Here is a 24,385-nt window from a genome sequence, read left to right on the forward strand (position 1 = left end):
TAAGAAGGTTGCTTTTATTCTGAAGCCAGGGAGAAGTGATCATACCAAAACTAAGGATATGAGATTAATTAACCCGCCCTCCTTTTCTTTAAAGACATTAGAAAAACTTGTTAATGTGTACAGTTGAGCAAGATGGTTAACTGAGGTTCCCTTGCATGAAAACCAAAAAGCATATCAAACAGACAAATCATTTGAAATAGCAATTCACCAACCTCTTGTGAGGTGAGAAAAGTTCTACACTTTCAGAAAATTGCTGTCTGCAGCTTCCTGAATACTGAGGCGCCCTTTTGGCAATACAACTTTCAAATTCATGGTTAGAGCTGCAGAAGAGCATGGCGCTAAATGCAGGTGGATTAAGAGAATGCTGAGCTGATAAAATGCAGAAGACACCATAATGAATGAGAAAATGGTAATCAACACCACCAAAGCTTGACCATAGGATGAATTCATGACAGCATTATGAACTAGAGGTTGTTTTTACCAAAGATATGCACTTGATTTAATCATAGTAATACTTTGCAAATTTGCAAGTATCATTAGAATGGTGGCAGAAAGTGCTTTGAAGATCTGTCAAGTTTCACTCCTAGGTATTTTGGAGTCTCGTAGTCTTCCAGTTTGACCCCCGACCATACTATTTTCAACTTGTGAGTGGCTTCCTTGTTTCTCAAATGAAAAGCACACACTTGGGTCTTTGAAGGGTTTGGTTTAAGCTGGGTTGTGTTGTAGTATCTGGATAAATCTTCAAGGGCATTTGTGAGGTTGTTCTCCACTGATTAAAAATCTGTGCTCTGGGTGGCAAGAGCGAGGTTGTCAGCATATAAGATGCTCCTGGTGTTTGGGGCTATAGGTTGGTTGTTCATGTATATATTAAACAGAATTTGAGTCAAAACACTTCCTTGTGGGAGGCTATTCTTCTGTAGTCTCCATCGACTACGCTGCCCTTGAAAGTCGACGAAGAACCTGTGGTTCTGCAGTCATAATAAGTGGAATTAGGAGCATACAGACTACTTGGATGAAGACCATGCTAGACATACCCCCATTACATCTTTGGGATGTAGGGGAGGCAACATCAGGGGCATACAGTCTAAAAATGGGAAACCTTTAGGATATCCAGCATCCTGCACTAATATAATGAATGTGGTAAACTTAGGAATGGTTGGGAAAATGACAGCTGATTATACAACAGCTTCCAGCTTTCAGTGTAACAGTCCGAAGTAAGGAACAGCAGAAGAATGAACAACACTACCATTCTGGAGACAAATACTGTTAGAGACAAAGACTGTTAGACTGAATACAGGTGGAGATACTGGGACTAGTGTGTTGGACTGCAGCCTAGAATAAAGAGCACAATATCTCTAAGGAAACTGGCCATAGTATTTTAGGCAGAGTTGTTGCAGAATGCCATGAATCCCTTGTGAGGCTAGGGGAAAGCAACTGGGTAAATTCGCTGTGCATTTCTTATCACTCAGGAATTAGTGGTAATGAACAAATTGATAGGCTGGCCCGCCCCCGCAGGAGCAATGACTCCATTTGTTGGACTAGGAATTGTCTTATCCTTCACTAAGATTGTGTTAAAACTAAAATTTTGTAGCTGGATCAGGAGGCAGCACATAGAATATTGGACTGAAATCCCAAAACAAAAACAAGGCAGCCTAATATGCCAGAACCACATTTTAATAAAATTTCTGCAATCATGAGTTTGAATACGAAGCAGATTAAACTCAGGACTAATGACTGACAAACGGAACTTCAGGAAACACCTGCATATAGTCGGTATAGAGCAAGAAGCCCCCAAGTCCAGAATATGTGGTGTGGGAGATGAAACCACACCCTGTTTAATCATCCTATGTGAAGCACTAGAGTCCAAATGACACAGAACATTTGGGACCATTAATTTCTCAGAAACTGTGTGTGATCAAGACCTAGTAAAGGATTTCCTACAACTATTTAAGGGCACTGGCTGACTTTACTGGAATGACACAGATGAAAACTGTACCGTAAACCCAATTTTGGTGTGGGCAACATTGGGCTAAGATTACTGTTGTTTCATGCCACTAATTAAATCAGAGCAACTGGGTGTGAGATCAAGAAAACAGTATCAGAAACCTGAACTGTACTAAGTTCAGTCTAACCTAACATGTTTCATTCAGTGTCTTGGTGACATATCATCAGACAATTTCATATTATAACATAGCACTACCTGCAGGGATGTAGGTTGATGTTACTTAATGATAATGTATAGTTTCCAGTTGCTTCCCCATCATCACAAAGAACTGTATAACTTGTTATCTTCCGGTTTTTAATTAACTTTTCCCTCAAATTTCTGAGCATTACAAATGAATATTTGGAAGTTGCAGTGGTTTATGTTTTGTGATAGTTTCATTCAGTATTCGTTATGTATTAATAAAGACAGAACCCAGCAAATATGACCTGTCTTTTCATGATACTGATTTCCCTTACACTTGATGCCAATTAAAATTGTAAATACACAATCCTAAATTAAATATCACTGATGTGACACAGTAAACTCTTTATGTAGCAGTGATTATCACCTTTTATAGTTCTCCAAATGATGAGGTTATTGTATTCTGTAGATGGCAATTTCTATTTCTATTTCTTTCTACCTTTATTTAATTGTGTTTCATAGAAAGTGTGCAAGCACAAAATTGTGATATACATTAACAATCATTGTGTTTCAGCACACTAAATCCATCCTCCCCTTTCCTTCATATTATACATTCTTGGGCAGATACCCTGTGTTCTACACATCTAAAATGCTGTTTGAGAGGCAACACATTGCCCGAGCCATTCATTGTGGCAAGATGAATCCATTACTTACATTTTATGCAGCCACATCTATTACACAAGATTCACACCAAACAGATGGGTGTTCTGTTATGCAAAATCTTTTACCATGCAGAAAACAGCCAATAAAAATTCAAAATCCCAGTAACAAATATTTGTGTTCTCCAGTTTCTCTTCATCATTTCAAATTATGTTCAGTAATTGCATGATATATTTAATGTATCTAAACATTAAAATGATAGCATAATTAAACATTAAGTTCTTTAAACCATGTTATACTCTATGATCAAGCCAATAAATGAATAGAATTAGTGAAAAATTAAAATATTGTACTCTGTGATTTCCAGTCAGTGCAGCATAATGAAGAGGTGTCCTGCCCTGATGATCCATGATGTCTAGTCTCATACCCTGTTCAATCTGTTCTTTAGCAAATGCTATGACTTGAGGTGGTACCTGCAATGAAACAATAAATATATATAATTTTCTTGGGTCTTGAGTGATAATGAATTTCTCTCTCTCTCTCTCTCTCTCTCTCTCTCTCTCTCTCTCTCTGTCTGTCTCTCTCTTTCTCTCTTGAAACATGTTGCCAAATAATAAAGAAAGTGTAGAAACTGTACAGGGTCTGCATACCTTGTTCTGCATACCTACATGTCTGGGGAAGTTGCTTGGATGTGGAATGAGTCAATACATGGAACATAAATATCAATCCATAAACAGTAAAGCTTACAACAGTAAGAATCCAGTAGTGGTAATGAACTTTACAAGTAGTAGTATGCTCAACATTACCTTTTTTTTACCACCTTAGATTCCAATACCGATTATTACAGATTATTACATTTATTTATTTATTGCTTATTTAGCCTGGCCAGATTAGGGCCTTAAGGCACTCTCTTGCATTTGGCCAGGAACAACATGTGCCAAAAGTAATAAAAAACATTTACAATAACAATAATAACAATAATAATAATAATAATAATAGTAACATAAATGGGATTTATAATGATATAGCTTAGTTTAGCACATTTGAAGCCATGTTTACTACTACCGGAAGTGGAGGGGATAAAGAAAGAAAAGAAGATTGAAATGATTGTGACAGTGGCTGTTAGGGAAGAAAAGGATATAAACAGAGAGCTCTGCTGTTAAGGGGTAGAGAAAAGTTGACAGCGAGCACACTGACAAAAGTGAGCTATGTAGACTATCGGACAGACAGCTATTGTGACTGAAGGTGGACAATTAGCTGTCTTTTGAAGTTAGGAAGGAATTTGATTTCTCTGATATGTTGATGAAGATTATTACAAAGCTGTGTTCATAACACAGAAAATGGTTTAGAGAACATGTCAGCATTATGTGATGATACAGAGAGGATTTTACTTTGTTGAGAACAAGTATTTCTGCTATGCTGTTCAGATAGTAGTGTAAGAGTTGAAGATGAAAGAGGGGGTGCAATGGTTGAGAAAACACTGAGTTTGATAGTCTCTTCGCTTATTGGCATTCAGCCATGATAACTGTTAGTAGAGTGATATGGCTGAAAAAGCACACATCACATATGTATTGTATACAAGCATTCATTACCACTTCCAGACTGCATGAGCTTTCATACAAGAGTCATTACAGAATAGTATCACCATAGTCAAGTATTGGGAATCGGCATTTCTTTATAAGCTCAAAAGGAAATACTTTTTTTATATTTCTATAATGAGGGAAGTGACACTGACAGCTTCTTACAGACTGAAGTTGTGTGTTCAGACCGGTATAAGTGATGGTCCAGAATTATCCCCAAGAAGAAGAAAATGTTATTCCTGTGCTATTTAGGATTAACAGAGGACGGGATTCTCTGATCTGAGGGGCAATAAGTCCACTGTGAGTGACTAAGATTGCTTGCATTTTACATGCTTTGAGTTTCAAACCAACATTCTTCGCACATTCTGATAGGACAAGTAAATCAGAATTTACACATTGGATGTCTGTGAACAGATTTGTTGGACTTGCACTTAAATATAACTAAAGGTCATCAGCTTATAGGCAATATTTGTAGTGGGAGAAAATAGTTGACACATCATTTACATAATATATTATAATGAGAAGATTAATGGGCTAAATACTGATCCTTCTGTTCCTTGTAGACCCCTGGTACTACATCCCTCCATTGCAATCTTTTTGTTCCAGTCAATATACACTATTGGTGAGATGTAATGTATGAGTAGAATCTTCTGTACAGCACCTGCAGAAAAATTCTGACTTACGAGATAGCAGGTAGAATGTCCAAGTCGACAGCTTCAAAAGCTTTGCTGAAATCCAAAAAGCACATAGCCCATTTCAGTTCATCAGTCACTTTGATAAGAGCAGCTGTTGTGTAGTGATTTTGCTGGAAACCATACTGGTATTCATCTAAAAGCTTATTTGACATTAAATAATTAGCAATTATGTAATTGAATGAGGAGGATAAGAAAAGGGAAGGAAAGGGAAGGGAAGGAACTGACAATATCAGCTGCATCAGGTTTTTGCATGGAATCAGTGGCAATGAATGAAACTGTGTGCCAGACTGGCTTATTGGGCTTACTAGGCAGTTGCATTAACCACTATGCCATCCAGACACGGAGTTTATCTCAAATGATCAGACTATCTTGGTATGCTTCCTGGGTGACTCACCTCCCTACCCAGTGCCACCTATCTGCAGTTACTGTCCATGTCCTCCATGCTCGTTAATATTTTAGATTCTCACTGGAGCTCAAATGAAATGTGCATCTGCACCGAAGGTTAAAAATGACTGTTATTTTATGCAGTAGATCACAGAAAAAATTCATCATTTGCACTGTAGCATTATCATGTCCCGCAGCTCACAAATGAATTTGGGCAATTGACTTCCTGACTGTGTTAGGGCTTACCAGCTACAGAAAAGTTTTCATTTGTACCAACCACTTATACATAAAGGGAATCAACAGTTTGCATCCTTGTGTGATGGTCAAGTAAAGATATTGGTGTGGTGCAATATTCATTTAGATCTTCAATAGTCGCAGATTTGGCCTTGCTTATTCATAGGCCTTGCAGATTTTTCCATGGGACAGCCGGCTTGTGGAAGTCCTCAGTTCGAGAGTGACCATACCTGAGCGTTGCAGTCCTCACAGATTGAATATCTCAGGTGTGTAGTTGCTTGTAGGTGAGATGTCAGGTGCCATTTGTGTCATGTCCTGTGTGCTGCATCTATGATATTCATAAGGAGTTTGAGCTGGTCTGTAAGACATGGTGCAGATTTTCTCATTCCTCTTACTAATTTTAGAGGGGCATGTTTATCATATAAATTACTGAGTCTCTTATTGAATGTAGATATACATTATTTATGTCAAAGTTATTTCCTGCTGTTGTATGCAAAGAAATATCATGAGTGTCAGCTGTAAGCTCAGACATATTCATGAGCTTAAAATCGCTAAAAGTCCAACTTGTGGTTTGTTATTTGACCATTGCAATGAGTTGTTGTTGTTGTGGTCTTCAGTCCTGAGACTGGTTTGATGCAGCTCTCCATGCTACTCTGTCCTGTGCAAGCTTCTTCATCTCCCAGTACCTACTGCAACCTACATCCTTCTGAATCTGCTTAGTGTATTCATCTCTTTTGCAATGAGTATGTCATGAATATTACATCATGAGCAGACAAACCAGGTGCAGAAATCTGATCAATGCAAATTATACTAGTCAGATTCCTGGTTGCAAATACAGCAATCAACATATGAGTGTTTGCTGCACAGTGAGTGGGCTCAAGCGGAATCAGAGTAAGGTTTGAGCAGGAATGTAAGAGAGTGTAAAGCTGTTGTTTAGAAGATATATGTTGATATTTTCGGTTACAATTACATGTTCATACGAAGGAGCAGCACTTGATAGAGCAGAGTCAAAGGTAGGGAGCAGTCCAGCTTTAGACATATTGTGTACTACACATATGAGACACTGTCTGTTGAGCAGTTTAATTTCAATGACACGTATTTGGGCTGTTTGTCCTCATGTTTAGATGTGAGCACTGCCTTGGGGAGCAAACTTTTACTTATATATGCTGCCACTCCACCCCGTCATCTGTTACATCTGTCATGTCTCAGAAAAATTTAACCATCGAGGCTCATGGAATTGGACTGGATACTTGGTTCAGCCATGTTTCTGACAGGAGTATGACATGAAAGGTGAGTTCCTGAAACATGCAGTGCAACTCCAACAGGTGGGCTGGTAAGGGCTGCACTTTTGTGATAACAAGCTGTAGTGTACAGCTATCACGGGTTGTTTCCACTATCAACCAGCACGTAAAGAGAATGGCTGTCCCAGAGTCAGTCATAGCTCAGCACCTTGCAGAATGGAGGGGGGCAGGGCATAGGGAACTGTAAACAGGCAGGTTGTAAATGTGAGAAAGAGGTCAACGGAAGAGGAAGTTTGAAGGTCAGGTAAGCTTGACTGACACACAGTGTGAAGGTTGAAGCTCCTTAATTTTTCTGGAGATCAATAGAACATGGCAGCAAGATTAGCAGTTTATGGCAGTATGACAAATTGCAATAAAAAGTGATTATGCTGAAAATAATAATGTACAAGGAAACAGTTAAAGCAACATATTATACTAAAACAAAAATAAAATAATAATGTAAAAGGAAACAGTAAGAGCAGTCGAGAAACAGAATATTTAAGGTTATGTTACTAATGAATAAAATTATAATTTGGCAGTAAATTAATCATCTGAATCAAAACTCTGTGAGAATATGAAGTAATAGTGAAATAATGACTGTATTGGTGTAGAAAATGAAAACTGAACAAAGAATTATAGCTAGCACTAAAAGTAATCCTACACAAACAAATGATGGTATTTGGAAACTATTTTCAAAGAAACTACTACAAAATAAAATGTTTCTTTACAAATATCATTTTGGGCTCTCACAGCTTAGGCTTATAAATTCTATGTTATTGCTCATAGAGTGCTTTTGCACAGCTGTCTTTATGATTATCCTGCCACCCCTGGTCCACACATTCTGCAACCTGAACCGAGAGAATGCACTGTCCAATACTTTCATACTTTCAGATATAAGATCCTCACATTTGGTGACTCCTGATTTAGCTGAAACTTCCTGGCAGAATAAAACAGTGTGCTGGACTGAGACTCGAACTCGGGACCTTTGCCTTTCGCGGGCAAGTGCTCTACCATCTGAGCTACCCAAGCACGACTCACGCCCTGTCCTCACAGCTTTACTTCTGCCAGTACCTCGTCTCCTACCTTCCAAACTTAACAGAAGCTCTCCTGCGAACCTTGCAGAACTAGCACTCCTGAAAGAAAGGATATTGCGGAGACATGGCTTAGCCACAGCCTAGGGGATGTTTCCAGAATGAGATTTTCACTCTGCAGCAGAGTGTGCACTGATATGAAACTTCCTGGCAGATGAAAACTGTGTGCCGGACTGAGACTCGAACTCAGGACCTTTGTCTTTCGCAGGCAAGTGTTCTACCATCTGAGGTACCCAAGCATGACTCACGCCCCATTCTCGCAGCTTTACTTCTCATGATTTAGCTAATTTCGTCAAACACTTTGCATTGTTTCTGAAGAGCATAAATTACTATTACATGTACAAATGCTGCAGTGGTAGCTTCATGATGATATATAGGGCCACCTGACCTCAGTATGGTCACCAAGTAGCTGATGCAGAATTACTGTTGACTGCTGTGGCACCACTAGCTAGATGGTGTTTGCCATCAGGAGTGCCATCTGATATGGCCACACCTTCCAGAATCCTGCATATGAGCCAGTCTTAGACAGATGTGATCCTATATCAGCGTTTTCACAATGGAATTGCATGCCAGTAAATTTAATAGATTGGTTCTCACTCAGGACTTGGTTTACAGGTGTTTGCTCTTTTTCAGACTCTACTGGTTGTACTAGTAACTTGTTGGACTTCTTACTTAAAGATAGCACTGCTTTGGGGAACATTCTGTAATGGATCACAATTTGTTGTATAAACCAGAGCAAGTCCCTGTTAGTTTTGTGGGTAGATTGTCTTTACAGAAGTGATTTTTGACACATGCAAATTGGACTTTGAACATTTTGTGACTAGGCATGAGTGTGGGTCTTCAGCCACGGAGCAGCTACAACAGCTACTAACACAAACTATTTGGAGCTATCAAGAGCTAGTGGCAGCAATATTACAGACAGCAAGTGTTAGCAAATGCAACAGGTATGTCTTCCATGCCACCTGTGTTTATGGCTTTTCCACAATGTGAAGTGTGGGATGCATAGCCACCAACAAATGCAGTTGTATTTTACAGCTTGCAGAATTGCAATTTTGAATGTTTTTGTGTGCAGATCTAGGCGACTTTCCAATCAGGGATATTATAGTATGTCTTATTCCCAACTCAAAAGCAAGAAACCATACAGTGAGGAAAATGGATCATTTTCTGTTGGAAGTAATGTGAGTAACTCAAGCCTATGAAACACCCTACATAGCCAGATTTTTCTTACAATGGAAGAAGACATTGCAGCAATGATTCTCTGACACCAGTTATGTGGACACAGTGCCACCTCTGGCAGAGCCCTCACTTTCTCCACAAGCCAGACAACCCTGTCAACAACTACACCAGCAGTGATGGGCCACGTCAGCGCCTGCACCATTTCCTGGCTTCCTTCAGCACACATGCATTATGTGCTCTCATAGGCTTGAAATGTACCACAAATACAAAAGGGAATTCTTAAAGCATGTATGTTTTAGCAGATCCACTGCAAATGTGCCCCAGCCCATGCAAGGGAACCCAGTGAGTGATAAAACTACAGAAATGCAAACTTCTGAGAATGCAGCCCAGCAAATGTACTTCATAAGCAAATACTCACTGAAAGTACCCCTTGACAACAGTGCTTCTATTTGCATGCTAAACCAGTTACTTACTTAAGTTTAGGGTAGCTGCCCTTGCAAGCAGTCAAGACTAATCTTTGGGCCTATGGACTATATAATGTGCACTTGTTAGGAAAACTTTCAGTCTTACTCATTTACAATGAAGTCACTCATCTAGTAAATATCTTTGTGGTTACTGACTCCAAAGTGGACAATGTTTCAGGGGTAGACTCTTTCCATAATTTTGGATTTACAGTTCATGAAACAGTACATGCCACGTAATTTGAAGTGCAACAGTATGATAATATTACATGCACGTTACCATTGGTTGAAGCCTTTGATTTGTCTCTGCATAGTAGATTTTGTGGTCACAGAGGTTGCTTTATTAACAAAAAAATTAAATTAATTTCACCTGATACACATAATCAGAATAAAATGTCTGTTACATTCAACAACAGGTGCAACATGTAAATAATGTTTCCCAACAATGACTTTAAAGTTCAAAATAGTCTCTTCTTATTCACTCCCCCACAAAATAAACAGCAGACTCTTGGAACCTAATTCTTGTGTTAATTAGATTTATAAGTGATTTGAGGCCCCATATAGAATTTAGAGACTGACTATAAACTTTGATAAAATCCAATTACACTGCAAAACTATTTCACCAGAGGACAGTGCTCTAAGACCAAACCAGGGCTACTTGCAAGAACATAAGTGCAACTGACACTGAACAAATTTATTAGTCAACATACACAAGATATTTCGGGGTTCATACTGAACAGTCAGAGTCCAACTCATTACGAAATTATTCTTCATTCTGACTGGCTCTACTCATGAGGACACATATCCAATTGATGCTTGACGTAATTATTCTAAGTTCATGTGACCGTATAAGTGAACTGAACTCCATAAATTCCATGAATTTATGTCATTCAGCTAGTAGGAGATTTCACCAGTCCGAAATATAACTTTTGATTTATACATGCTCATTAGAGCTAGAGGTGACAGAAGTACACACTAAAATGCTGGTTAAAATAATATATTACAATACATTTTTGGTTAAGTTGTACACCAATAATGTTAATTAAAGTGATTACACATTTCATATCATGACAACAATGTTTATTTTTTGTTAACTGTGCATCAAACATTTACAATATATACAGAAATGGCACATAAGTCTTGTAGCAAATCACCTGCTTTTTTTTACATTGCTGCTATCCAAATTTATGTATATTTAATACCACATTATGGGCAAAACTATGGAAAATTCTAATTAATTAAAATTGGCAATTAAACACAGAAAACTTATAATGCAGATGTTGTTTATGATGTGTGCTTACTTTATCCACTGTACACTGCCATGTTGACTGTGTAGCTGTCTTATACACTTACTTATACTGACTTTAATTAAACATTTGACTCAGTCATCTCTCATTGGCTAATTAAGTACATATAAATATGTAAATAGCTCTCTGAATTGTCTCCATGAGGGCCTTCATATGATATGTCAAACTTTGCTATAGCTCATTTAGTAAGTCTGCTATTAAAGATAGAGTTCATTAAAAATTCTTTCTTAACTCAATAACAAATTAGATACATTAATGTGCACAGGAAATCTAATGCACACAGTCAATCCATCTATCACAAGAAATGTCTTGCTGAGCTCTCAAAGTTTGTGTATCAAACTCTGTTGTAAGTTTTGTGGTTTATGCTGTGCATGTGCAGGTGTGTACGATCCCGGCTACCCATTGTGCTGAGCACAACAGCCTGCATGATGTCACATTCAGATCTCAGCAAGTTTGACAGCCCCAGGTGTGCAACCTGCAGCAGTCTTTCACAGGTTCCATGCCTACCCAGCCTTCCGATATAAACCAGAGCTGCCTACAGGCCTGTAGCAGTACTGTGGCAAACAGACAAGCTGCTACTCAGAACCAAAACAAACCACCTCATGTCTGTTATCTATTTGTCATGTCATGTCATAGAAGGACATTGCACCTCCATAAAGGCTTTGTGAGTTAGATATGTTCAAATGTTCGTACCTGGTTTAGGGAATACAACTGTTTTCGTACCTCAAATCACCCTTAAGACCATGGCTGCCCTGTGTTTCTTCAAATCTCATCTGGTGCCACTGGCTCTAAAGGATGCCCTCAAAACAGAACTAGACAGACTCACTAATGAAAATGTGTTACTGGCTATACCGCATTGTCAGTGGGCCTTTACACTGGTAACAATATCCAAGCCCACAGGTACAATGAGGATTAATGATGACTTTCATCTACATACTCCACAAGCCACCATATGGTGTATGCCCAAGGGTATCATGTGCCACTACTAGTCATTTCCTTCCCTATTCCACCCACAAATGGAGGAAGAGAAAAACAACTGTTCATATGTCTAAGTACAAGCCCCAATTTCTCTCATCTTGTCTTTGCAGGCACTATATGAAATGTACAATGGTGGCAGTAGTAATTCTGCAGTCTGATGCAAATACCTGTCTTGAATCTTTGTCAAAAGTGTTTCACAAAAAGAACATCATCTTCCTTCCAGGGACTCTCATTCAAGTTCACAAAGCATCTCCATAAGACTCGCATGTTAACTGAATCTACTGGTAGTAAATCTAGCACCATGCTTCTAAGTTGCTTCAATGTCTTAAATTAAGCTGACCTAGTGGAGATCCCAGAATCTCAAGCAGTTAAGAATGGGTTGCACAAGTGTTCTTTCTCTCCCAATAAATTGAAGCCAACAATTTGCCTTCCTTACTCCAATCCTTAGAAGTTCATTCCATTTTATGAGATGATAAATGTACAAGCTGAAGTGGAACCGAGAAGGACTTTTTGCAAAATTAGACTGTGGCACCTTATTCAGTAAAATCAAGCTCCTAGAGGAATATTTTCAAATTCCCTGAGACACATCATCACCTGCCTTCCCTCATGCTCAAGACACTATATGGCCTCTACTATTACAGTCAGTTTTGGAATCTCACCAGCCCCTACCATTTTCCATAATTTTGTACATCAATTACTACACGGTATTATCAAGTGTGTTGCTTACCACAACGAGATCTTGGTTACACATTTTATGGACCAATTACTTCAAGGCATTCCAAGCTGTGCTGCACGTCATGAAGATATCTTGGTTCAGGTGAGACTCCACATGGCCACCTTCACAACCTCAAACTCTTTTTGCGGAGTCTGGTGACAAAAGGACTCAAATGCAACCTGCACAAGTTTTCTTTCAGGTAACCATCCTTCACATATTTGGGGTTCACACTATCCAGCGTAATGCACTTGGACAAATGAAAAATTATTTCACAGTGATCAGACTGCATGCAGCCACCCATCAAAGTAAAATATCTATAAGAATTCTGTGTAAGGTCAACTATTATGACCACTTCACTGCAGATGTAGCTAAAATCTCTTATCCAATAAACCAGCTTCGACTCCAAGGAGTACATTTTGACTGATCAACTTGATGTCAGCAAGCTTTCAGACTTTGAAAGATTACCACAAGTAGGTACCACACTTGATAGCAAGCACCCCTAGCCTGATAGATCCCCCTATGGTATAGGTACAGTACTGTCCCATATGCTGATGAGCCAAAACCACCTGCTTAATAGATTGTTTGCCCATCTTTGGAATGAAATATATCACTGCTTCTGTGTATCAGGGATCTGACAGTCTGTTGGTCGGTTTGGGGATGTATGTGACTTTAGCTATCTACACACAGGTCATGCAATTTGCATAAATAATGGGCCACTGATTTGTGTATGCAGTGATGGCACCCGATAGGAAACGAGGTGGGTTCCACAGGATTTCCATCAGGTGAATTTTGTCTTTGAGGCATCAACATGAGTTCATTATAAAGCTCCTCAAAGCACTGTAGTATGGTTCTGGCTCCAAGACCTGAACAGTTATACTTGTGAAAGATGATTTCGCCATCGGGCAAGACGTCAAGCATGGAGGGCTGCAGGTGGTTCACAGCTGTCAGCATTTCTCTGATTACTACCATAGGTCCCATGTAAGTGGAGCAGAATGACTCCCATAGCATAATACTGCTCCCATCTGTCTGCTTCTGTGGTGCATTGCTCATTTCAAGCCATTGTTCAACTCGATGATGGTATTTGTGGAGACAACGATTGACTTAGTGTAGCAAAGATCTCATTCACCCGAAGAGCCGACACATTTCCACTGATCTACAGTCGAATTCTGATTGTCATGTGCCCACTGCAATCATAATTGATGTAACTGAGTCACAACACGTGAACACATCGGGGAGGTGATCTGCTGCGGAGCTCCATGTTCAACAATGTATGATGAATGGTGTGCTCCAAAACACTTTTGTGTGCACCAGCATTGTGCTCACTTGGCAGAGATGCCACAGATCACCACCTATCCTACTTTACAAGTTTCCAAACCCCACGTTCTGTGAAGAGTCATGGATAACCAATCAGTCAGTGCCTAGTGATATCTTCACTGTCCTTCTCTCTCTTTCCGTAGGTGCTCAGGACAGTAGCACATTAACATTTGACCAGCTTCACTGTTTTTGAGATATCATTCACAGGCACTGTGTAACAATAATCTGCCTTTGTCAAAGTCACTTATCTCCATGGATTTTCCACTTTGCAACCTATATCGTCACTAGGGTGATCGACTGCCCATGCCTGATCCATTTATATACTTTTGTTACCACATCACGTGTTCACAACACCACCAGGCAGCATCCGTGATTGAGGTGGTCAATAGTCATAATGTTTTGGATTATCAGCATACGAGGTGCTACCAAAAATTTTCAGGACTGGTGCTGCCATCTGTTGAAAACCTTACCTTTGGACACAGTTGAAGTAGTTTTGATCCACATGTACACACCAGTCCCAGTGCTTCTGCCACTGGTCAAACGTTTTCTGGAAGTACTGTTCTTTGAGGGTGTTTATCACCACCAGTGATGCTTCTTTAATCCTCTCTAGAGTGTCAAACCAACAGCCTTTCAACTTGAGTTTCAGTTTTGGGAACTGAGCGGAGTCGAAAAGTGCCAAATCTGGTGAGTGCAGTGGGTGGGGTAAAACCGCCATGTTGTTTTTTTGCCAAAAAGGTCCTGATAAGCAAGGATGTATGACAGGGCGTGTTGTCATGATGCAGCAGCCAGTTCCCTTGATGAGAAAGTTCGGGCCGTTGTCGCCACAAATTTTCACGGAACCATCGCAAAATGTCACAGTAGTATATGGAATTCACTGTTTGGTTGGGTGAAATGTATTCTTTGTGCACAATTCCCCTGATATCAAAGAAAATGATGATCATGCTCTTGACTTTGCTCTTCACCGGTCTCACTTTTTTGGGTCTTGGAGAGCCCGGGCTCTTTCACTGGGATGATTGTTGCTTTATCTCTGGGTCATGCTCTGTCCCCCAAACACTTGTTGAATCATTGCAAGGTCTCTGTAGCACTTTTCCCGAGATTTGCATAGAATTTGATACACACACACTGTTCTGTTCGCAAATCCATCATAAAATTGCTACACACCAAACACAGAGTATTACGGAAATCACTGTGGACACACAACACATCCTCCCAGTTGAGTGCCACTCTGCATGCTGACTCATCAGATATGTAGCTCTTGCCACCTATTGGTGCAAGATCTACAACTCCTACTTTCTGGATGGCAGTGCCAGTCCTGAAAATTCACTGTAATATATTGCCAATGCTATTAAAATAACAACTGTGAATGTATGAGACTTGAAAAATAATACATACATCAACATCAGCATAAACTAAGTTTGTTTTAAACAAAAAACATAAATATTAATGCTATGTGCCAACACAAATCATCTGCTGAGAAACAGTTAGAATTCTACATTGGTGGTTATGATGAGATCTGATTACATGTTTATTGTATAAAAAGTGGATAGTAGTATTATAAAATATATCATTTGAGTAATACAGTGTGGAAATGGCAGGAGTAAATAAAGTAAGGGTCTTGAATAGTGTGTGCTAAAATATTAAGCATAAATGGCTGTTTGTAATGAAATGTGGTTGTCAGTATATGGACTCTGATTAGAGCAGCTGGTCATGGGTCTCACTGAGAGCATGGAGAGGATGTTTTGGGGGTCTTTTGCTGGTGAATGCTTTAAGATGATTACACATGAGTGAGTCTGGAGAGTAGTAGATGTGAATACAGCTGTAATGAATCATACAACATGATACATCTTTTGCCCTTTTAATATTTTCTAATACTGATAATGCATTTTTTCTCATTGTCAATCCACTGGTTTATTTTTATGTTTGTGGACCCATAATTTTTATATCACCCTTATTTATCTTCTTCCATTATAAAAAATTATCCAAAATTAATTGATCATTTAAATCTTAACAAAATGTAAAATATTCTACTTAGCTCTTCTGAGTTGCACATGTGATAACTCTCCCTGCATTATATCCTACATTCCCATAATATTCCTGGCCTCAGTCTTCATTAGTCATTGTCCTTAGTCATCTAGACCCTTCCCTGTTCCCCTTCCAGCACTACACAGTTCTCTATTCCACCAGTGCACTCAGTCTTTTTACTTCACTCCTTTTCTGCTAATCCCCCCCACCCTCATCTAACCTCCCGACTGCACCTAGCTGCCCGACCCTCTCTCCACCTCATCCCTGTTCACACTCCCACAGCTGCACCATCACTTTACTGTCCCCCTCCACTACCCTGTCATCCCTCCCCCTCTGTGGCCCATCTTCCTCCTTACTCCCAGACAGTTGCCTCTCCCATTATGCGCTGTTGCTCACAATCTCATTTCAGCTACCAGAGACTGTCGTCATCGTCATGTGTGTGTGTGTGTGTGTGTGTGTGTGTGTGTGTGTGTGTGTGTGTGTGTGTGTGTGTGTGTTGTCTAAGTTCAACAATGACCTTGTGATGAAGCAAGCTGGGATCTTTTTAATTCCTCTCTTGTTTTGCCATCTGACTCCTTAAAATTCATTTTTTTTATTCTTGGCTAATTACTATTACCATTTGTGAGTATAATCTGCATGTTCATAAAAGAGAAAGGTTGGCCCTCAGTTTTAAAGAATATGGCACCAGATCTAATTTTGTGCTTAGTTTTATGTATGTAATTGATTTTCTAATTTATTTTGACTATTCCTTGTTAGTATCTTTTGTTATAGGGTGAAATCAGTGTAATTCAAATTCTATGGTTGAGTTATAAGCAAATATAAATTCTGTTCTAATTATAAACATTTGGAAGATGGAACACTGGCATTCTTTAAGTATTTATTTGGCTCTATTTGAAAATGTGTTAGCAAAGACAGCCCTTAATTAATTCCAAAGTAATTACTGGTTTTGTCAAAAGTATTGTTTGCATAACTATATCTGTTAATTTCATGATCAAACAAATAATTCAGCATAACCCTCATGGCAGGAGAAACTGTTAAAAAGAAGGAATTTTTTTATGTATTCAGTTAATTGAATGAGGTATGTTTTTATTTTAATTTCTGTAAATTAAACATTGAACAATGTATGGTTTCGGTACCTATTATTGTGATGATATTTAAGGGCCACTTTTTCATCCTGAGACAGTCAGTCCATGGTCGATTTTCAGAGAAGAAATCGTGTTGGTTAAAACAACAACAAAGCTTCAACTTAACTGTGAAATAAATGTATCACAAATAGGCCTTGTGTTAAAAGAATGACAGTGTCTGTTCAATTTATTTGAAAGACTGTGAACTGTGTGGTTAGGTTTTACTGCTCACAGGTGTTCAGTAGTAAACTATTGTAGCAGTATGCTGACATATGCCTGCAAACTATTAATGAGGCTTATCAAAATTTGTCAATAATTAACTGGACATATAACTGTGTAATATTGGGAGAGGGGTTGTGAACAGTGAGAGTAAAGAACTATGAACTGCAACTGTGCACCTGTCAGCTACATCATCTATAGCAGTCACTGGTGGACTTCTACCCTCCATTTTTCAGCCAGTATCGCAATGCAGTATGTCGACACTGAGGACAATCAACAAAGAAATGTAGCAGGCAAACGTAACACATGGTGCCTTGTGGGTGAGGAATATTGTATGAGGGCACAGTAAACTAAGACTCACAAAGTTTGAACCAGTGAACCCAAGAGTGGTTTACAGTGCAATGATTTGAAGGAAATGCAACATCCAATCACCACTTGGATTTCAAGCCACATTAGGACAGCAGCCAATCAGTGAGCGGGTTCTATGGAAGCAGCCACTGAGTATAGGAGCAGCCAATCAGCACAGCCAACTGGCATAAACAAGATGTCTCCCCGAGAAAATTACAACTTGTACCTGCAGCAGCTGTGCTGACGACGAATCGAGATGACAACCACAGCAGCAGCAGCAGAAGAAGAAGAGGAAGAGTGAATAAGAATGAGATAATTTCATAGCAAAAGCCATTTTATATTAAGTGGTACATAATGAGTGGCTTTAGAGAACAAGACAGTGTGACTGAGAACAAACCTGTAGAGGTTAAGTTTTTAAATGAACAGAAAGAACTAAATGGAACTGGTTCTGTAAACAATAGTGGCTTTAAATCAGACATGAATGTAACTTTGAATGATGGGAATTAAGTCCTATTATAGATGGAATGATAAAAATGTCATCTATATTGTATGGTGATGTGAGCAAAATGGACAAAAACAATATTGAAGTGGATGAAATCATTAAGTTTAAGGGGGATGAAGTTAGTAGCGAAAGTCAGTGAGGGCAACAGTTTATGGTAGACGGAAAACTGGAAGCAATGTTGAGGCAAATTGTGAGTAGTATGTGTACAAAAGAAGACATTATTAGTATGAAAAAAGACATTAGCAGGGTGGAAAAAGAAAACTGACAGCATTAGAACTGACATGGTTAACTTGAAGGATGAACTGAAGAAATAAATTAAAAAGGAGATTAAGGTGGTCAGCTCTAACCTCTCAGAATTAAATAAGAAGGTTCAGGTGCCAGTTAAAGATTGTGATGAGAAGATAAAGAAAGTAGAGCAGAATACTAATGAGAAATTAACATTTATGAGTAGTAAATATGTATAAGAGGGAAATAGAACTTTGTGATAACTGTAGTAGGAGAGTGGAGGCTTCTGAAAAACAACGTAAAGATGAAGTCAAAGCAGCCAGAAAATTTTGTGCTGAAAATAGAGTTAAACTTGAGAACCAAATCAATCAAATTAAAAATCCTTTTGAAACAGAGGTGGAAACCACATGTGCAGTAGTGGTAGAGAAAAAACTGGTAAAAGTAAATAAAAATGTAGATTCAAAATTATCTGAAATAGAGAAAAAGATGGTAGAGGTACAAAATCTAAAGCATAGAGTATGTAGTGTACTAAAAAGTCCTTCATTTGTTAGTTACAAGAAATTTAATAATTTTGAACCATATAAGGAAGTTTATCCACTGGATTTCATTAGGGAATTTAATGATTTGCCTGAAACATGGAATGACAAAGAGAAAATGTCATTTGTGAGAGGTTTTTTTGAAAGGGATTGCTTATGGATGGGCAACTCAGGTAGTTGATAGCTGTACTTCATGGCAAAGCTTTGAGAAAGCATTTCTAGAAGAATATTGGTCCAAAGAGAAGCAGCAGAGAATTTTGAGTGAATTTTGGGGAGGAGAGAGATTTGACTCTAGGAAGGGTATTGTGAAAGGTTTCTGTCAGCTTTGGATAAACAAACTGAGATATATGGACAAAGAGCTAGGTAGTGAATCAATAATTATGGGTTTAGAAACTAAGTTGCCTCAGAAAGATAGAGAATTGCTAGTACCTGCCCCTAGTGGTAATATTAGTGATTTCTTGAATTTTGCTGATCAAGTGGAGAGGGTGATGTCCTCGGTGGAAGATCGTAGGAGGAGTTTTGATGACCATAATGAATCAGGGCGATAATTTCAGGTAAAAATGATGAACAGGATTAATTACAGTAGAAACTCAAGGAATGGTTGGGTAGAGAATAGCCAGAATGGACATGGAAATAGTAATGGAGGAATTCAAGTAAAAGAAGTGGAGGAGATCAAACTGTTTAAGCTAGATGGTACTCCAGTTTTGCCTCACACTAGAGCAGGTAGTGATGAAGAGCCACTTGTATATAAATGTGCTGTAATCACAGCTATGACTTCCCGGTCGTGGTGTGTCAAGGAAGACCTGGCAGACATTGAGTTGGAGTGGAACCAGCAGTACAGTCGGGCATGGAACCCCAGTGAGGTCGGCACAGCCATTTCCAGTGGGGATGACTGTTGGTTGGTTGTTTGGTCGGTCATCTTATCGACGATGTGTATTTGGGTTGGTTCCTGCCTGTGCAGAGACATTGGTTGTGTTCCCTTTGCATGGTTGGGTCCAAGCCAGTGTCTCCATGATGTCGTCAGTTCAGCGGGTGAAGGTTCAGCAGGGCGGTCGCGATGCAGCACCACTGCAGTCGGGCATGGAGCCCCAGTGAGGTCCGCACAGCCAGTACCAGTCAGGACGACCATTGGTTGGTCGTTCAGTCAGTCATCTCATGGACAATGTGTATTTTGGTCGGTTCCTTCCTGTGCAAAGATGTCGGTTGTGTTCCCTCTACATGGTTGGGACTGAGTCAGTGTCTCTGGGATGTTGTCTGTCCGAAGAAAGTCAGTGAGTGGGAGACGCCCCAGCAGTGCAATACTGACAGAGCAGCAGTCGTGGATGGACCAGCAGCCCAGTCAGTCGGTTGGCGTGGAGCAGCAAGCAACCCCTCCCTCCCATCATGTGGAGTCAGACTGGAGCCACTGGCGGCATGCACACATGGTTGGAGTGTGAGGTGCTTCTTTCAAGTGCTATGAAGTTCGTCACCCACCAATGTTGTTGTTGTTGTTGTTGTGGTCTTCAGTCCTGAGACTGGTTTGATGCAGCTCTCCATGCTACTCTATCCTGCGCAAGGTTCTTCATCTCCCAGTACCCACTGCAACCTACATCCTTCTGAAACTGCTTGGTGTATTCATCTCTTGGTCTCCCTCTATGATTTTTACCCTCCACGCTGCCCTCCAATACTAAGTTGGTGATCCCTTGGTGCCTCAGAACATGTCCTACCAACCGATCCCTTCTTCTAGTCAAGTTGTGCCACAAACTTCTCTTCTCCCCAATCCTATTCAACACCTCCTCATTAGTTATGTGATCTACCAATCTAATCTTCAGCATTCTTCTGTAGCACCACATTTCGAAAGCTTCTATTCTCTTCTTGTCCAAACTATTTATCATCCATGTGTCACTTCCATACATGGCTACACTCCATACAAATACTTTCCGAAACGACTTCCTGACACTTAAATCTATACTCGATGTTAACAAATTTCTCTTCTTCAGAAACGTTTTCCTTGCCATTGCCAGTCTACATTTTATATCCTCTCTACTTTGACCTTCATCAGTTATTTTGCTCCCTAAATAGCAAAACTCCTTTACTACTTTAAGTGTCTCATTTACTAATCTAATTCCCTCAGCATCACCTGACTTAATTCGACTACATTCCGTTATTCTCATATTGCTTTTGTTGATGTTCATCTTATTTCCTCCTTTCAAGACACTGTCCATTCCGTTCAACTGCTCTTCCAAGTCCTTTGCTGTCTCTGACAGACTTACAATGTCATTGGTAAACCTCAAAGTTTTATTTCTTCTCCATGGATTTTAATACCTACTCCGAATTTTTCTTTTGTTTCCTTTACTGCTTGCTCAATATACAGATTGAATAACATCGGGGAGAGGCTACAACCCTGTCTCACTCCCTTCCCAACCACTGCTTCCCTTTCATACCCCTCGACTCTTATAAGTGCCATCTGGTTTCTGCAAAAATTGTAAATAGCTTTTTGCTCCCTGTATTTTACCCCTGCCACCTTCAGAATTTGAAAGAGAGTATTCGAATCAACATTGTCAAAAGCTTTCTCTAAGTTTGCAAATGCTAGAAATGTAGGTTTGCCTTTCCTTAATCTATTTTCTAAGATAAGTCGTAGGGTCAGTATTGCCTCACGTGTTCCCGTATCTCTACGGAATCCAAACTGATCTTCCCCAAGGTCGGCTTCTACCAGTTTTTTCATTCATCTGGAAAGAGTTCACATTAGTATTTTGCAGCTGTGACTTATTAAACTGATAGTTCGGTAATTTTCACATCTGTCAACACCTGCTTTCTTTGGGATTGGAACTGTAATGGTCATAGACCATGCAATAATAACAGGGCGAATGACAATGGACATTTTTCTAACTTTAACTGTAATCGTAATCAATACTACAACAATAATAAGAGGTGTAGGAGTGAAAATAACTTCCAGCAGAGATACAAACACAATAAAAACAAGAATGTGAATTATTATTGTTATTTAAATGGAAATTACTGGCATAGTAACCAACCAGGCTGGTGGCAACAAAAGATGGACCACCTCCTGGAATAAATCGAAATCACAGTAATCACCCACATCAGAACCATGCCAGTTGGCCATCCCACCAGACAAATGATATTCGGGTAGTGGAAGAGCAACGGGAACCACATACAAACATGACACCACAAACAAACTAAAAGTGACCTCATTACACCCTCCAGTGTTGGTCACAGAGCTGAAAGGGGGCTACACAAAAAACAAAAATAATTCAAAACACAAAATACTCACAGTATTAATTATTCTAATGACAATAATTATAATAGTAATGACAGTATGCAGATCAAGGTTAATGCAAACTGATCTGAAACAATTAAACTGCTTAGAAACAATGACAAAAAGACATTAAGGAAGAATTGTGCACGTAAGTAAAAAAATGTAAACCAACTCAGAATGAGATAGTCCACACTTTTTTTACTTCAGGCACAATTCTTCCTTAATGTCTTTTTCGTCATTGTATCCAAGCAGTTTAATCATTTCAATGGACAGAGAGAGGGTGGAGAAGGAGATGGACAGAGAGTGGGAGGACAAGGAGCTGGACTGAGAGAGAAGGGTGTAAGGAGATGGACAGAGGTGGGGACAGGAGGAAATGGACAGAAACTTGGGAGTGGAGGAGCTGGACAGAAGGAGGGGCAAGGAGGAGACGCAATAATAGAAAACTGGAATGAGTACATACCCGGGCAAAACTGAGTACTCAGCAAGTATTTAATCACTAACAACAAAATGTGTTGTCTGTAACACTGATAAAAAGAGGCTCTCACCATAATAATCATGAACTATGATATATAAAATACGTGGATTCAAAAGTCAAGAGTTCCAGTACTTCCATACATGAGATTAATTCATTTACAATTCTGAGGAAAAGGTTGCCATTAAGTACGGAGGGGAATGGAGACAATAAAAATAAACTGAGTAAGAAGTTGGTGGTGTCAACAGAGACTAGAACAAGTCCAGTAGAGAAACAGCTGAACAGAAATTCAAGTTCTAATTTATCTACAGAAAAAATAGTCCTTTTTTGATTACAAAACATTCTCACATCACTTCAGTAACTATAGCAATAATTGTTATATGCACTGTATGAGAACAATAGTATCATACTGCTTTGAAAGACAAGAATGCCTGATTAACTGGATTTACCTTCCGACAGTTGGCAGCCAAGTGAAGAGCTGTCACACCACAGTTATCCACTGCATTTCGATCAGCACCAGCCTTCAGCAAAAGGTCCAGCGCCTACAGATGGATACTTTGACAGATCACACAGGATAAAGCATTCTTGTACATAAGTGATAGATTCAAAAGAGAGATACATCTACATTTGTGGATGTGGAATCATAAGAACAAACTGTGCTATAATTGACAATAACTTATGTTCATGCACCATATTGAACAAAACTGGATGAGTATTTTAAACGTTGTTATGATTCTGGTAAGTCTTGTATGGAATACATCTAATTTAAAGAGTAAAGGTAGTTACTCACTGTAGAGCTGAAGTGCTGAACTGAGCTTAAAACATAGTTGAGCTCTCAGACAATGTTCTTACTTGGAGCTAACTGACAGTATGGAGTGGTCAGAGGGGTACATCCACACATCCTCTTAATCCTAAAATCACCCTCCATGAACCAGCTATAAAAGAGCACCCCCTCCCGCCCCCCCTTTTTCACTTCACATTCAAACATCTTAACCAAATCCTGCACCTGAATACCAACTATTTAGCATTATGTATGGAAATGATCATCATTCCTACAATATTCTCTCCATCCCCTGTCATCCAAAGTTGTATTCTGCTACCCAACCAATCTCAAAAATATCCACATGGGTTACATCCCTGTGTAACATCTAAGAAAAAGATTTGTCCTGTTCGCTGTCCAGCAAATACTATTCCAATTTTGTCACAGGTGTATCTTACACTATCAGAGGCAAGGATACCTGTGAAAGAAGTCACAACATTTATGAACCCTGCTGTAACTTTTGAGCAGCTTTATAAATAGGCATCACCACCAACCAGCCATCTAGTTGAAAGAATGGATACGGCCAGACTGTGCCAAAAGCAAAGTTCACCATTCAGTAGCAGAGTGTGCTGCTGAGCATAACATGCTCAGTACCCACAGCTATTTAGCAATGCACACCATCTGGATCTTTGATCCTCATTCCTGACCTCTCCCATACACCAGCTTCTCTATATTACATAGATGGGATTACCTTTGAAACATTCTTTTGATCCTGTAATCCTCCTATCCCAGTCTTGACTAGCCCGTCCCACAACCAATTCCATTTCTGTCCCCATGTTTCCTATTTCACCCTATTAATCTACACTGACATCTTTCTTTCTGCATTCCCTGTCTTCCAAGTTCTGTATCTCCCTCCTGCAC

The 24,385-nt window shown here is 39.4% G+C and overlaps 1 protein-coding gene across 1 annotated transcript in view; it reads right to left on the minus strand.

The window, feature by feature from the left end:
* Positions 1 to 24,385, minus strand: part of LOC124798157 (serine/threonine-protein phosphatase 6 regulatory ankyrin repeat subunit C-like) — a 281,321-nt gene that overhangs the window by 59,108 nt on the left and 197,828 nt on the right. The window contains exons 11-12 of the mRNA XM_047261442.1: positions 23,154 to 23,246; positions 3,139 to 3,258 (exon numbers count right to left, since the gene is read on the minus strand). Of these exons, the coding sequence (XP_047117398.1) occupies positions 3,139 to 3,258; positions 23,154 to 23,246 (213 nt within the window). The remainder of the gene's footprint in view (positions 1 to 3,138; positions 3,259 to 23,153; positions 23,247 to 24,385) is intronic.

Source organism: Schistocerca piceifrons, chromosome 1 (assembly GCF_021461385.2).
Source record: "Schistocerca piceifrons isolate TAMUIC-IGC-003096 chromosome 1, iqSchPice1.1, whole genome shotgun sequence".
Taxonomy (NCBI): Eukaryota; Metazoa; Arthropoda; class Insecta; order Orthoptera; family Acrididae; genus Schistocerca; species Schistocerca piceifrons.